At 36.4% G+C, this 17,112-nt stretch overlaps 1 protein-coding gene across 1 annotated transcript in view; it reads right to left on the reverse strand.

Annotated features, from left to right (window-relative positions):
* Positions 1-17,112, reverse strand: part of BMPR1B (bone morphogenetic protein receptor type 1B) — a 38,393-nt gene that overhangs the window by 8,331 nt on the left and 12,950 nt on the right. The window contains exons 4-8 of the mRNA XM_015824043.1: positions 12,520-12,622; positions 11,347-11,449; positions 6,481-6,577; positions 3,048-3,195; positions 2,037-2,229 (exon numbers count right to left, since the gene is read on the reverse strand). Coding sequence (XP_015679529.1) covers positions 2,037-2,229; positions 3,048-3,195; positions 6,481-6,577; positions 11,347-11,449; positions 12,520-12,622 — 644 coding nt within the window. The remainder of the gene's footprint in view (positions 1-2,036; positions 2,230-3,047; positions 3,196-6,480; positions 6,578-11,346; positions 11,450-12,519; positions 12,623-17,112) is intronic.

A 17,112-nucleotide genomic window follows, 5' to 3' on the forward strand; every position in this document is an offset into this window, starting at 1 on the left:
TGCTGGCTGAGGAATTCTGGGAGTTGAAGTCCACAAGTCATAAAAGGACCAAGTTTGAAGACCCCTGCCTTAAGGGAAGATAACGTTTGTCAGCATGTTTACTAGTGGTATTGGTGCTTCTGGTATGGGTTTTTTTCTTCAACTTCTTCAAAGTTCAATTTAAATAAAAATGTCCTGATGCTGGAATTAAATTAGGAGTGCAGTGTTTCTCAACCTTGACAATTTTAAGGCATGTGGACTTCAACTCCCAGAATTCCACAACCAGCAATGCTGGCTGTGGAATTCTGGGAGTTGAAGTCCACATGCCTTAAAATTGTCAAGGTTGAGAAACACTGAGTTAGACGAATGTATTTGCATTTTCCACAGTTCCCAAGGTACTAAGACCTGGAATCCATTTCTGGTCTCTTCAGCAAAAGTAAGATTGGTTTACCGTCACAGATGAGAACGGTTTGAACTGCCATCTTGCTGAATTAGAGCATTTGAAGGCTAAGATGTGGAATATAACATTTTCACCAAAGTCATCCTGCTTTCTCCAGATTGTTTTATGCTGTACATTTCTTTCTAAGTACAAAATCTTACATGTACAAAATGTACACCCTGGGGTTTTTAGGTTTATTATACAAATCTAAAATTTGGCCCCAAACAGATAAATATAGATTAAAAGAAGAAAATCTAATTTTTAAAAATGATTTGATAAATTTATTATTTCCCTTTGTTGTCTCTCAGCTGAGTACAGTATATAGTGTTGTGGCTAAAACTGACAACATAAGATATGATTTTGAATTCACTGGTACTTTTCCTGTTATCTCATTTGTGATTTTAAAGTGGATTGGAAAAATTAACCTGCAATATGAAAATTACTTGCGTGGAATAAATGCCAATTATTTCATGCATATGGTTCCCAGCAGTGACCAGTCTATCTGTTTTTGTAAAACAAATTAAAGTACCTGGTCTAGCGCCTAATCTTCAAAACCCACATAAGAACACCTAGTGTGTACTTTATCTGCTGCAGTACTGCAGCAGTTTGTCATGTGGCTTTTTCTAAAATAATAAGCTGGCATGGTTATGGGGTTATGTTAAAGCAAAGAAAATAAACAACACAGTTCTAACTCTCAGTTGCAAAAAAGTTGCAATTTTTACCTCTTTTTGAAGAGATAACAACCAACATGTTCACCTCAGGAGAGTAGTAACAAATAATTGAAACATATTTAAAATATTCCATAAAAAACTTTCAATGTAGATGTAGTGATTCAGTTTCCCACTGGAAGTGATGCTTTAGGCCAGTGATAGCGAACCTTTTAAACACCAAGTGCCCAAAAACTGCCCCGTGCCTCCGTCTGGTCCGCCCCTGCCCAATCCGCCCCGCCCACCCACAGGGCCAACTACCTCCATGGCCCACAACAGCAGATCACCCAGGCAGTCCTGCAGTACCATGACAGCCACGCCCTCCACCCGCGCCCCGCAGCATCATCTGGGTGTGATGGGGTGCGAGGGCGGAGTCTTGTCCCTGCTGCCCAGTTACCATGTCCTTGGCTGCGCTGCTCCACGAGGGCCATGCCTGGGGCAACTCTCCTCCGGGGGGCTGCTGGTGAGGAGGGGGCTGTGGGGGGAGGCGGGGCTGGGACAACTGCACTAGTGCCCATAGGTTCGCCACCACTGCTCTAGTCCATAAACCTAGGATAGTTAATGGACTTTTCAGCAAACCACCATAGAAAGAGCTGAGATTTAGTCAAACTAGTGGAAGACCAGCTTCAAAGCAGTAGCAGCTACTTTATCATAATAAAGTAGCAACAGGATGGATAACACCAACAATGTACTTGTTTGAAGAACCTAGCTCTATTATTAAATTACTAAAAATCTTTATAATTATTAACAATTAAAATATCAAAACTATAAAAAAAACTTTGCTAAAGTAAAAAGCAGATGAAGACATGTTAACAATAGAGACCTTCAAAAGATCAGAAGGGATGAGGCCAACTTCACCTCAGGGGAGACAAGATCACAATGCAGAGATTACGTTTCGTTGTGCCACTCACCCAAAATATTTTCATGCCTCATCAGAACAGTCTGATAGATTTCTGTCTCTCGAAACCAGCTGGCTTCTTCGGTGGTGAAGAAAACTTTGACAGCCACTTTTTCTCCTCGCCACTTTCCCATCCAAACCTCCCCATAGCGACCTTTGCCAATCTGCTTCACCATCTGAATCTGTTTTGCTATAGTCCTCTGTACCTGTTAGAAACATACAATGTTTTGAATTATACCTACTTCCTACTAGACACATTTTTTGTAATTTCTCAAAGTTTGGAACCGTTTGCAAGAATTGATATTTTCTCTTGAGCTAATAGTATTTGGTCTTTGATCAATCTTGCAGGTCTAACTTATCTAGTCCAGCATTCTTTTCTCATTGTGGCTGAAAGATACAGGTCAAAATCAGGACAAAATATACTTTTCAGTTGTGTTCATTTACAAATGATGCTCAGATATCTAGTGAGCTTCTATGATTAAGTAGAGATATGCGATTGGATTTCCCTGGTCTTAGTCAATTCCTTAACCAAATGTTTCTCAACTTTAGCAACTTTAAGATGTCTGGACTTCAACTCCCAGAACTCCTAGTCTAAAATTGTCTGCATAAAGATGCCTATCTAGTATTTTTACATCAAGTTCACCCTGAATATTCATTCAGTTGTGAATATTCAGCTGGAAAATGAGGACAAAGCTCACTTATAAGATTCAAATTCTTTCAACTTGTTTTGAAATGAAAATGAAGTTTAAAAATACAAAAATAAAATGAAATAAAGTCTCTGTAGTTTTAAAAATGGACAAAATATGATCAAAATAATAAAACAAATGCAAGAACTGAGAACCTATATAATTGGGATCTTCTTAGCTCTCCGCCTGTAGCCTCCAGATTATGTCCTGTATTTTTCATGAAAGACTAATTCTGTTATTTTCTTTAGTTGAGATACAATGCAAACAAATTGGGCAAATGATGAAGGTTCTTATACAGATTGACCATTATAATTATGAGCTCAGTACTCTTTTCTTACCAATAGAGGGAGCCCTGAACCACTTCCTGAGCTCTGTGACTGCTCAATGAGGTCTTTCAAGGATTCTCCTGGTGGAATATAAGTCTCATCTTGTTCAAGTCCAATGCTGTAATGAGGAGGTCGCCGTCTCCTTTCTAGCCTTTTATACCTGTGGGTATATATATAAGAATAACTACAGGTGATGCTACTAATAGTGGCTGGTCATGAAAGCAAGCAAAAGACTATGTTTCTACCATTGTTTACTACCATTTTTCCATTGTTAAATGCTATGAATAATTCAGCATTTTAAGGCCTTCATGACATTGTGTTTCCCTGTAAATTTGTACCCTTCTCATTATTATCATCATGTACTTACATTATATCTAATTACATTTAACAATGAGCAAAAATGTATTACCTTTGTGATAAACAGGGACAAGCACATGGCTGTCATGACAAACATTAAGTCCTGAGCTGCCTCCTTTATGAGGAAAAAGAGGCTAAAATCACTCAGTACTAGCAGCCTGGGTGAAATCACAACCATCCTTGCAATGAAATTGAAAAGCCCTATGCTGCCATGCAGCTGGGAGAATGGTAAAATACAAGATGTCAGGTCCACCCTTCGTATTCTGCTGTCCTGCCGTTGTGCTAGGGGGAGGGAGGATGGCGTGCTTGGGACTTTTCTTGCTTTTGCTCTTCGCTTGGGAATTAGGCAGGGGGACCGTCTTCAAAGATGGGACGGACTCCTTCCCAGCCTGTTTTTTGCCAGATTCCAAGGCCGTCGTGCCCCGAGCGTGAACTATTATCTGCCTAGCACCTCAGTATTCTCAAAACATCTTCTTGGCATCACATTGGCTGCCAGTGAACTGGTCAGGGCGGGTTGGGATTGGGAAACCAAAATAATTGCTTTATGCTTTGCGCGGGGCCTTCGGATTCCGCCTGACTTTACTGCACCCAGTTTCTCTCAGTAAAAGTTCTTTTGATTCAAGTCAATGGATTAAGAATTTTACTTTTCTGAGGGCCCGGCTGGGTAAGGTCTGACACAAGCTCTCTGAGTTTGTTCTGAACATAATAAGCAAGCCCTCATGTCTAGTCAGCTGTCCCAGTATACAATTCCCACACTATTTCCTCTATTCTGGGATCAAGACTGATGAACAGAGATTGACTGAACAGGCCTCCATGAGAGGGAACTCTTCACCTTTGGCGTATTTCAGTAATATGTACCAGTCTATCCTCTCATTCACAATTAAATTATGTATAGGGCTCGTGGCCAACACTATTTTCTAGTACATTTTTCACAACAACCGATCACTTCATGAGTGATCGTGACCTGTAAATGTAAGAAATGTACAAAAGTACATAAAGGGATTAAAGTAAAAGCAAGTTTATATGTTACATAAAATATCTCAGAGACTTGGTAGAAAAAGAAAAAAGTGACAGGGATAAAAAAAGAAAAATCCATTCAAAGTGCCAAGGTATACAATGCAATCTAATCAAATTACACAATGGAGCTGCAAGAAATACTTTTATGAATAGAAGAGCCAAATGGGAATCCAACCTAATTAAATCGATGGAAGAAAACAGTGTATTCCAAAGAAAGTTTGATCAGTTATTTTTCCCATGAATGAAAGTGCTTTATTTTATGCTATGTTGGTGGTAGAGTTGTCCGGAGGAATGTAACACTGCTAGTAAAACTAGTAAAAAAATAAATCTGCCATTTCATTTTGCAGGCCAGCAGCTTTGCCTAATTTGTGTACTTTCAGATGTGAACAATTTAGCTCACCAAATACCAGCAGTGGTTGTGTTAGCTGGGGAATTGAAGTCCACATGTCCTGAAGATCCCCAGATTGAGAAAATCTGGTCAGGAAACATAACCTTCTTGATAATATCCAATGGGGCTTATGCTACTTTATTTGTCACTAGCCTATCCAAGATAGGGTAGGAAAAGGGTGATTTGGAAAACCTATGGGAAAATATGGCACACCTGCCAACACCTTCTTAAATCTGTTGGGAATGATGCTAATTATACACATACAAACTAATAGTACACAACTTCAAAAGGGTTTTGTCTCTCTCGTTCTCTCTGTGTAGATGGATAGATGTACTTGCTCTGTGATTTACTGTAAGATTACAATGCTAGGTACCATCTAGTCTATCCAGGTGAGAGATTGGGATCTGTTATCACTGTGAATTCTCTCCTCCATAAATATGCATGAAGGATTTCAGTGGCCAATTTTGGAGCATAACCATCCTTTTCAGGATTATTTACTTCATTGTTATTCTCCAAGAATTAACTTCTTGGATAGGTAGATCACAGGAGGGTATCACCCTTATATGTTTGCATCAACAGTGCTCCTGGTCCTATAACTAATGTATCTACTTGCAACAGGAATGAATGAATGAATGAATGAATGAATGAATGAATGAATGAATGAATGAAGGAAGGAAGGAAGGGAAGGAAGGAAGGAAGGAAGGAAGGAAGGAAGGAAGGAAGGAAGGAAGGAAGGAAGGAAGGAAGGAAGGAAGGAAGGAAGGAAGGAAGTGTTCTTTTTCTAAGACACTATGTTACTCAGAAAGATAAAAACAGAAATGACAAAGACTTAAGCTTTAGGATTGTGCAGTGATCCAGATTCAATAGGAAAAGGATGATTTGCAATACCTATGGGCAAATATGGCACAACTGTCAACACCTTCTTAAATCCAAAATAAGCTTCCCAAGACCATGAGGGACAGTGGCATATACCCAAGAAAAGAAGCAAAGTTCAACCAGGATGTCCCAACATGTGTCATACAAGCACTTGTAAGTCTTAAACCACTATCTACCATATAATGGGATATATGCATCTTAGGCATGTCAGCAAATAAACATAATTATTTTATGGAAGCTGTCATTGAGAATAACATACTGTATACTAGAGCATTATTTCTATGACTCTAATTCACAAAACAGTTCTGCAATGTTTATTTCAACTCTGGCACAACCTGAAGAAGTAATAAAACTTCTAAATTCATTGTTAAATGAAAAAAATGTACAATTTGATGTTTAGTCATGTTTAACTGAGAAATCTAAACATTTAAGACATTTCAATATACTCCTGAATATCAAATACTTTTGGAATTATTAACTCACCCCAAATCCTAAAAATCTCAGTGCTTAATAATTTAAACCAGCACTGATTGCTATTTCTAACATACCAAGCTAACCATCTTTGTTTTACTTTACTAACAACCCCACTTTCCATTTAGCTCATACATACAAGCTCAGTTTTTGTATGTTTTCATTCTGACTGACAAAGCCATGTCAAAAGTATTATTAAAACCACATTGTTCTATCAATCTCCATACAAATCCAAGAAATTAGAACACATTAAAATGATCATTCATGTCAAATTGTGCATGAGCTGTATAAAGAAATAGTCAAGGAAGAAAGCATGATATTTTTTTCCAGACATACCTGAAGTAACAGAATATGATGATGCACACTAAGAGTATGCTACAGACAATCACTGAAATTAGCAGAGCCTTCTGGTGGACATTTCCCTTTGAAAAAGCTTAAATAAGAAAACAAAAGCCATTATTAATCAGAGATAATGTTACTTATCAGTTCACACATATTTTTAAGTAGCAAGCAGGAGGGAATGATAAAATTAAGACAGTGACGATATTAAAAATTGCAGTACCCACATGCAACTTATAAGTTCCTCACATTAACCATTGCTATCCAGAACAGGAGCTGGAACAAAATCACATTGGTTCGAAGAATATGCCTCTCCTGAACTTTTTGGATTCAACCACATTTTATAATAGGCTGAATCACCTTTAAATTCAGATTTCCTTGGTAATTACCCCTATACTGCTTTTTGATAGTTTGAGTATTGTGATGGTAGCAATTGCAGATCCATGGAAATGATAGTAAAATATCCATGGTAAAATACTTTACCATCACTTCCACATATTTGGAGTATTGTTATCATCACAGTATTGTGCAATTGTCAACTATATGTATTGTGACAGGCAATTTATCTCTAGAAAAAAATGAGGGTGGAAGTTAAAGTTCACAAATTCGATCATATTCTGTTCAACTTTCAACCACCATTAACATTTTTCTATAAGAAACCTTGACGCTACATGGATTTAGTAGCAGAGAAATTTAACAGAGAAATGCACCCAGCACCAGGAGAAAAATCAAACGTTTCAGCAGTGGGATTTCCAGGGCTGAATATTAGCAGGGTCTGCAAATAGACTTCATCACTCAAGAGATAGTTAGCACTCATAAAGGGCTGGTCAAAACTTAGCTTAAAAATTAGAAGCAGTTTTTTTTTATGAAAGTTAAATTTACACCAGAAAAACATATAAGCCAGCCTCAAAACATCCACACGACAAATCCTGACATTTATAAATGTTTCCAGTGTAATTTTTATTAGCAACTATGCAAATTCAAGGAAATTTCATTTTTATTAGGGAATGTTGGGATATGGGAAAGTTAGGAGGAAAGAATAAATTCAACTAAAAAAATACTCCATAAAGAAATGAAATACTGAAATCTTTCATACTGAAATACTCTCCAGTTAATATAGTAACAGCAAAAAGATTTACTGTGATTCATATATCTCTAATAGCCACCATCACAAATATGAATAAGACTTTAGGAGGTTATGGTCTCCATTTCAAGTATACATTTCTTTATCTGTGAACTGAAAACTGATCCAGCATGCATCTGGTTGTTTTAGAGTAAGGGGAGATCTTTTGGTGTTCTATATAGCAAGACAAGATGAAGAGAAATAACACCATAAGCTGCAAGTCCTCTATTCTTATTGATTAGTCCTGGAATACGGCTATTGTATTTCGGATCTACCAGCGTGATGCAACAAGCATGTGCCTATGGGACTCTTAGCTTTCTATTAAGCACGTTTACTTTCAAGCTCTGATTTCATCTTCTATTGTAGCCCCTGAGCAACATTTCCTTTCTGGTTTGCCTCTGATGGGAGAGACAGACACAGAATCTATCTTCGGTTTGCATCAGGTTTAATGTTTTAATTTTATAGCATCTACTACTAGGGGAGAGCCAAAACAAGGCTGATGATTTTGTAATTTCTTTTATAAAGGATATGAAAAAAAAATACTTCAGTATCCGTAACAAAAAAAAAGGCATCAAATTGGGCACAACTCACTTAACAACCGCTTCGCTTAACAATGAAAATTCTGGTCCCAACTGTAAATCATGTTTGTAAGTCAAAAACGTCCTGTAATTCCTGTATCTCCTGGCACTCAAACCCATGAAAGTCCACTATCCTGCAGTTTCCCAGAGCAGCGGTCCCCAACCTTTGTAGCTTGGCAGCCGGGCTGGAAGGAAGAGGGGAACCAGGCCACGTGAGTGGCAGGCTGGCATGCATGTGCAGCTCAGCTTGTGCAAATTGAGCTGCATGTGAACGTGTGCATGAATGCATGCCAGCCTGCCGCTCACACAAATCAAGCTACACAAATGTGCGCATTGGCCTGCTGCTTGCACTAGTTGAGCTGCACATGAGTGCCCACTGGTCCATCGCTCGCACAGCCCAGTTCTGAATAGGCCAGGGCCTGGTAGTGGGCCACAGCCCAGGTATTGGGGACCCCTGTCTTAGAGAGAAGCAGCCATGTGGAGCATATGTGGGTCATCTTATGTCTTTTCTTATCTGGAGAGGTTCTGAAGAACCGGTTTATTCACTAGGTTTTTTGTTCTTTGCTAAAGTTGTCAGCTCTGCTTTCAAAGAAATGTCTTCAGTTTGCTATGCCCCTCCTTGAAGTTAGTTTGACTATTTCTTAGATAGGTTCTATGCAATCTCCTGTAAAAATGTATGTATCTGAAGAGACTTCTCTACATTCAGAAATAGCTAATATTTTCCAACTAAGTTTCTTCATTCACAAACTGGAAGTGTTCAGATTTACTACAGTTGCAATCTAAGCTCTGAGAAATGTGCAATGAAAGCCAATCAAACTCAATTTCTTGTCCTATCATCAGTGTCCCGCTTATTTCATCGCCAGCCTGAGAGCCAGACATAGTGGCACCACCATTTCTGTTTGCAAGAGCATAAAATCAGTAATGAGATTTTTTTATCTGTTCTGCCTGAAACCTGCTTTTTTTTCACTTCCAATATTTTTATTCTTTCCAATATTATTAACAGTTTTTCCTGCTTGACTAATAAGCATCTTGCCTAACCAGTATATGGTCTTCTTGTTCTTACAAGGACATTTCATTTTACTGCATAGCAAAGCTGTTTAAAATGAGAAACATTTGAGTGAGGGTGAATGTTCTGTTTTTATCTTGTTTCCAGTAAATTAAGACTTTTTTGCCTTTGTGTTCAGTTAGTTTTCACTCTTCATTCTGACATATCCATGCATACACATTTCTTTCATATTTAGAGAATGATCGGTTCCATTGCTAGTACCTGGAAAAGCACTTGAGAGTACAGTATCTTCTTTACTTTTTTTACCATCACCTCTATATCTGAGTTAATTTTGTAGTTTAAGGAACTACTACTACTTAATTTGTAGTTTAAGGAACTACTGCTACTAGAGGATTTCTCTAGACCCTACTTTCCCTTGAGATATGACCATGGGTCATAAGCTTTCTGAATCAGAAGCAACTACTTTTCACATGACAAGTGAAAAACAGTTGTGTTTGGAAACCAATTTTGGACAGGCTGTTTCCTGATGAAAGAAAAATATTGAGCTGGAGATTTAAATTCTTGATTTTCAGAATAATGAATTAGAGGGTTTTGGACAGCTGACATTTGATAAATCAAAACTGTTCAGAAGTTTAGTAAGATTTCCAGCTGTCCTTCTTACTACTCAGCACACTGTAGGTTTCTTGAAAAAAAAAATTATCAAAGAGTTCTGTGACATCAATTGTCTGCCCCTGTGATTGTGGCTAGGTAGAAACCACAGAATATGTTCTTCGTTGCTCTTTTTATAAAGACATTTGAACCAGATTTATCCTCCTTCTGATCAGCAGATATACTGATTGCTCTGACTCAGCCTTTGCTCAGATGCTGCTCACAAATTAATTGCCTTTTATTTCAGTGCACGTGGCTAGGTTTTGCACAGTAGCATGCAAGGTCACACTTCTGCTATACACACACACACACACACACACACACACACAATGTAATTTCAACTATTAATAACTGTTCTGTAATTTTAGATATCTTCACTCCACATAAATTTTGGCTATTATCACTTCTGTACATTACAGGTGGTCCTCGACTTACAACCTTTTTAGTGACCATTCAAAGTTACGACACCCAAAAAAAGTGACTAGTAACCGTTTTTCACACTTATGAACATTGCAGCATCCCCATGGTCACGTGATCAAAATTTGGACAGTTGGCAACTAGCTCAGATTTATGACAGGTGCAGTGTCCCGGGGTCATGTGATCAGCTTTTGCGACCTTCTGACAAGCAAAGTCAATGTGGAAGCCAGATTCACTTTATAACCATGTTACTAACTTAATAACTACAGTGATTCACTTAACAACCGTGGGAAGAAAGATTGTAAAATGGGGCAAAACCTAACAACTTTCTCGCTTAGCAACAGAAATTTGAGCTCAAATGCGGTCATAGTCAAGGACTACACGTATCACATTTTATGCAATGTTATGTCATACCACTATACTTATAACTTAGACAAAGACTGTGTCTCACTGTTGCTCTCAGACTGTGTCTCATTGTTGCTCTCAGACTTTACTCACAGGTTCTAGTGAGGTTATTTTATAGATGTATTTTAGCTTTATCTCAAATGTTATTTACTGATTTCTTAAAACAGATTTATAAATTCTCATAGTTACTCTTGGACACATTTCTTGTACTGATCTAAGACTATAATAAATTGACTGAACTGAACACCAACTTAATTACTACATGATCTTCAATTAAGTGGGATTGAGTGATTAAAGAAAGAGAATCTAAAGACGAATGTGTTCACAAAGGAGATATACTACACAAAATGATATTTCATATACTCTTCAAGGAAAACATCTTCTTAAAATGAAGTCATTTGTACTGAAAACAGTATGAATTATAGATATTGGGACATATAAACCAGTTATCTAGTTAAATAGAAACAAGCATCAAAGTAATTCACTCCTGCATTTTAAGACTATATTATTAGATAGGTTTTCCTGATTTCAGAGGAGCAAACTATTTAGGAAATCTTCTTAAGGTGAGTAAAAAAGAGCAACATACAAAATGTTTACATTGTAGTATCATCACTGTCATTGACAAACTTACATAGTTTTTTCAAAAATAGATATGTATTAGAAATGAGGATTGGTATTCTTTTTACCTGGATGTTCTAATGGTGGCAGAGTAGGGTGAAGATCTTTATTACAGAAATCCTGATCTGTGCAGCATGCAATTAATCTTCTTGGTTGAGACAATGGAGTGTCCTATAATAATTATAAGTTTTCAGTAAAACAGTTCATCACAATTTTAAACTATAAGGAGACACTTAAAGAAACTGTGTGTGCATGCAAACAGTTCAAGGTGCCCGTCTTAAAAAAATTAAGAGTGCAACTATTTCAACACAGATGTAATCTATAATTCAGGTTGCTTATCATTATCAAATTCTTTTGGATCTTTTTTAAATGTGCAGTTTAATTCCAAAACTTATGAGAAAATGTAAAAAACAAATTAGGATTTGAGTTTGCATTAACACCAAGGGCCCTAATTTAGTTGCATTTACGACTAGATGCAATGTACTGCAGTTACCTGCTTGTGATTTGCTACCTTTTTTTTTTTTTTTTGCTAATTTCCAGCAAAAAACACCCATTGGAGAAGTTGGATTTGTTTAACAATTGTCAAAAATTGTTGTAAAATTGGGTCAGACTCGAATTACAACAGCAACAACATAGGATAGAAATTTCAGTTCCAATTGTGCACATCGGTTAATGACCATTTGCTTAGTGATTGAAGTTAAAATGGCACTGAAAAAAGTGACTTATGACCATTTTTCACATTTGCAAATCCTGTGGTCACATGATCAAAATTCAGATGCTTGGCAACTGGCATGTATGCATGACAGTTGCAGTGTCTTCATCACCTTTTGCAATGTTCTGACAAGCAAAGTCAATGGGGAAGCCAGATTTACTTAACAACCATGTTACTAACTTAAAAACTGCAGTGATTTACTTAATAGTTATGGCAGGAAAGTTTGTAAAATGGGGCAAAATTCACTTAACAACTGTCTTGCTTAGCAATGGAAATTTTGGTTGTAAGTCAAGGATTTATTGTACTCTGCTTTCTTAACAGTTACTACTTTTACAATTCTGAGCAGGATTTTTCTTAGCATTGTTGGCCAACACAACAGAATATTTCTGCTGTTCATATTAATGGCAATAATATTCTCAATTTGTTTCTTTGACCTCGCAAAAGTAATGTAGAACATTAAATATTTTAATTCCTGACAATATTCAGGCTGATTCTGAAAGTTCAAGTTGAGTTTGCAACATCTTCTTACTCGGCATTGGAAGTCAGAACCTTCTAAACCTATGCAGCCTGTAGTAAAAGTCTGTCCTCCAGTATCTTCATCTTCCACCATCGCAAAACAATAGCCATCCGTGCTGAATACAAGAAAAAGAGAAAAATATTTCATTTAGCCAGTAATATTCATGATTCTCATAAGCATTGTTCATAATTCATGAAGCAATTGAACCTGGAAATCATTAAATTAAGTGCAGCAAACATTTATTAAATCAAATGGTATGATGCCCTTTGGCTAGCCTTCTCTGCAGAAAATCCCCTTTTCTCCAGAAATCTTGTACTTCTGGCATATGGGAGTTATTTTCCACCGGTGTTTGACTAGAGAAGAGTAAGTAAGTAAGGCCTGTGCAGCATTTATTGACTTCTAAAGGGTATTATTACATTCAATTATTTGACAAACTGTTATTATGAGCTTTCTGATAGTGATTTTTCCTCATTTCTACTGCTCTGGGGACTGCCAGGAAAACTGATGAGAAAGAGGGGGGGGGGAATGCATGAGCTGTGTCTTGCTGTGGTTTGTTCACATCATCCTTAACTATGGCCGAGCAAAATAGCAAAAGCACAGCCAACTTATCAGAGCAAGGAAATCAGCTTTCCAATCTAGATTGTGGGTTCAATTTGCTAAGGAACAAATTGGCACATGATGAACGACACAGCACGTCTCCAGCCAGAACTGCCTATCACAAAGAAAAACTGCTTTATTTGTTTTAGCAAGAGTGATGGGTGGAGAGCCAATATGCTTGGATTACAATAAGCTGTACAATTATGCAAACTACATGGGGCTCTGATATTCATTTTTTAAATGTATTTTTGGTGGGGGACTTTTTCAGTTTATGTTCAGCTTACAATATGTTTTATATTATAGCGCTACAGTACCGTTTCCTGCTTCCAAGTGTGAGGAAGTAGCATCATTATTTTTTGGCAAACAGTCTGATTTCTAATATGTTGTTATGTCTGTCCTGGAATTCAGGATGAAAGATGCAATATTTAATTACATTAGCAAGAAGCTCTAACTGAGCCAATTCAGGTGTTAATCAGGGATCAATGAGCTAAAAGCAAATAAATGCCCACCCAGGCACTTCCTTTCCTCAGGAGCCTAACTTTTGTGTTGACATTCTAAACTTATTAAAACTATGATGCTCTACAAAGTCAAAATAAGGAAACTTGAGATATAAAAGTTTCCAACAATTCACAGTATAAAAACAGGGTAAGACAAGACCAATAACCAAAAGAAGAAAAACCTCATAATGACTTACAACTGAACTCAAATGTTCCTGATTTCTTAAAATATTGACGTATTTTAGCATTGATGTATATACATGCTCGTGCAAACATACAGACATACAATCAAGTCTGAATGCAAACTGGTTTATTATTACTTTACAGCCTTGCATGGAACAATTAAGAAAGCAGAAATGCAGTGTGTCCTGTTCTATGGTCAACAGTGATTTTTTTAATAGCCAAAGTAAACTTCTGGAAAAAATAATAATAAAACATGTAATAGAATTACTGACAGACCCTGAAAATAGAAGGCAAAGTTTTAATTAAAGATTACCTAGCCCACGGAGTGATTTTAACTAAGGTGTTAGTTAAAAGGGGGGGAACATAACCCAGAAGCTTTGCAGCTGTTTAAGCAATATGATTATCCAATTTCCATCTTACAAGTTGTAGCATCTTAAATATTGATCATGATGAAAGAATTTGGAAGACAATTTTTAAAAATCTTCAAAGGATTTTCAATTCCGATCCCTAGAGGACAACATATATGATTCTTCTCCACACTGAAATAGCAAGGAGAACTTTTTCAAGGGAATCAGTTTGAGCAACATGAGAACCTTGAAACAATAACATTGCCGCCATTTCTCTCTATTTAATCCATCTTTTTTCTTTTGTTCTTGCCTTCCTCTCTCTTTCTCTGCCATCTGTTTTTGCTCTTTCTTCTTCTTCTTCGCTTCTCTCCCACTCCACGCCTTTTCTTTTTTTTCACCAACTGGTTTCCACTCCAAGCAAAGATTTTCAAAGCTCACCGTTCTTATTTGCGCTGACCTCATCAAGCAAATTGAAACTTCATCCTCCTGGAGACACATTTTGAAAACTGTGCAGTCTCTTTTTCATAGGAATCTTTGAGACGAACAGAGGCAGAATCCAAAGTGGACAGCTGTTGCAAGCTACTGAAATTTTAGTCACATGTGACAGATACACTACTACTTATACAGGCTTTAAATACCATATATTTCAATATATACATATTCTTCAAATATACCATATAGCTCCTGTATATTATATGATAATTTATAACTATAAGATGCTAAACACCCTTGCTTTAATTTTCAGAAATATATATATATTCCCTCAGGTAAAAGAAGTTTAATTTGTTAGTGATTACATTTAAGCAGAACTATGCCCTGAAGAAATGTTTATACCATTTATCTCAAGAGTCTGTGCATAAGACCTAAATTCATTTTAAAACTTGTTTTGGATCAGACACAATCCTTCTAAACTGAACAGCCCTTACAACACTATCTACATATTTATTTGGCAAGAGGAATTACTCTCTTAAAGTGCAATAAATCTACTAAATCAATAAAACCAAGTTAGAATAATGAAATCTATGGTAAATAGATTTCACTATTGAAAGGCCTAGTAGCCAATTTAAAGGCTACAAAATCCATACGAAAAAAGCACATTGTGTCAAAAAATTCCTTGTGTATGAAATATATGGTTTACTACTACTGGATTACATGTCTTCTACTATAATATAGACAAAGAAACCAATAGGACAGACAAGATACCTTCTTTATTCTGGGCATATCAAAAAGTGGGTTCAAGATAGAGAAAAAGGTTAAATATTTTGGGGTTACACTGATGAGTTGTCTCTAAATTGTTTCAAGACAATTTTGTAGCTGCATGAAATGATAGTAAATATGGGATAACTTGCAGTTATCCTCATTGGTCAGAATCTATGTAAATAAGATGGATATTTTACTAAAGATGTTATTTTTATTTTAGAGTTTACCAATATTAATAACTGACAGTCCATTTCAACAATGGCAAAAGGATATTTCTACATTTATATGTCAAGGAACACCCCCCCCCCCAAGAATTAGATATAAATCTGCAACATGCTAAAGAAAGAAAAGGTTGGTTTACTAGACTTGAAATAACACTTTGAAGTCTGCTGTTTGGTCTAGATGAAAGAGTGAGTGATACTTTAAAACAAGAGATTACTTGAATTAGAGGATCATGAACTAAGATTAAGACAGCAAGCCTACTTATAGTATAATGAGGCGAAAATAAATGTTGATTTTAAGAATCACTTTGTTTGATATGCAACCCTAAGAGTTTGGAACAAAAGATTTAAAAAAAGGTTCTCCATGAGGGAAAAGGAAGCCTTTTTCGAAAAGAAATGATGGTGGGACCAGACAGGTGGACCTATTCCTGCTTAAGGAACAGGCAGAAATCATGACCAAGATGGCCTTTGCACAACTTCATGTGCCCATTCCTGGATCATGAGGTTCTACTCTATACTTTTCTTTTGCTTTATTCCATTATGTTTTGCATTCATTCATTCATTCATTCATTCATTTATTTATTTATGTCTGATGTTTTTTTATATTGTGATATGGTTTTGTTATTTTGCTTTACGTCTCCCAGAGTCACTTTCTGTGAGATGGGTGACTGTATAAATTTACTAAATTTATAAGATAGTTAACAAGAGTCTAGATAAAATAGCTCAGTATCTGAGGTTTGATAAAATACACACTCTAGCTTTACAAAATAAGGTTCTTTGTCAATTAAGATGGCAAAAATCCTCAATTTAATATGGATTTATCTACTGTATATTTCTCTTCCCTTTTTCTTTAAAATACCATGAATACCACCTTCTCTTTTTTATTTGTAAATACCTGAAGATCCAATTAAGTTTTTGACTGGGCAATTCAATAAATCAAGTAGTACATTTGAATCTCACAGCATTTGACTCGATTATCCAAAATGAGATTTAAAAAAAAAATCTAATACGTCATTACTCTCATTGACAAATAAAAGGAATCAATCAACTCTCAGCCCACCTCAGAGGATTGTTGTTGTGGGAAAAATTAGTGGTACATGTCGTTTGTAAAAACAATAAAGGTGGGATGCAGATAAACAAATAAAACTTCTGTATGACATTTTTGTTAAATTATAAAGAAATACAGATAGTCCTTGCTTAGCGACTGCCCTCATTAGTGACCATTTGAAGTTACAATAGTGCCGAGAAAGTAACTTTACCACAAACATTGGAGCATCCCATGATCATGGATCACCATTTGTGTACATCACAGCTGGATTCACATGGGCCAAGTCAATGAAGTCAATGGCAATAAAATCACTAGTGGCTGTCCTATGATATCTTGCTTAAAGATTGACTTTATGAGAGCAGAGAAAATGATATCACAACTACATGATGTTTCACTTAACAATCGCTTAGTGATAAAGTTGCTGGTCCCAATTATAGCCCTTAAGTAAGGACTATCTGTAGAAGCAAGATAATAATAATAATAATAATAATAATAATAATAATAATAATAAT

This window comes from Protobothrops mucrosquamatus, unplaced genomic scaffold (assembly GCF_001527695.2).
Source record: "Protobothrops mucrosquamatus isolate PMUCROS unplaced genomic scaffold, P.Mucros_1.0 scaffold2094, whole genome shotgun sequence".
Classification (NCBI taxonomy): Eukaryota; Metazoa; Chordata; class Lepidosauria; order Squamata; family Viperidae; genus Protobothrops; species Protobothrops mucrosquamatus.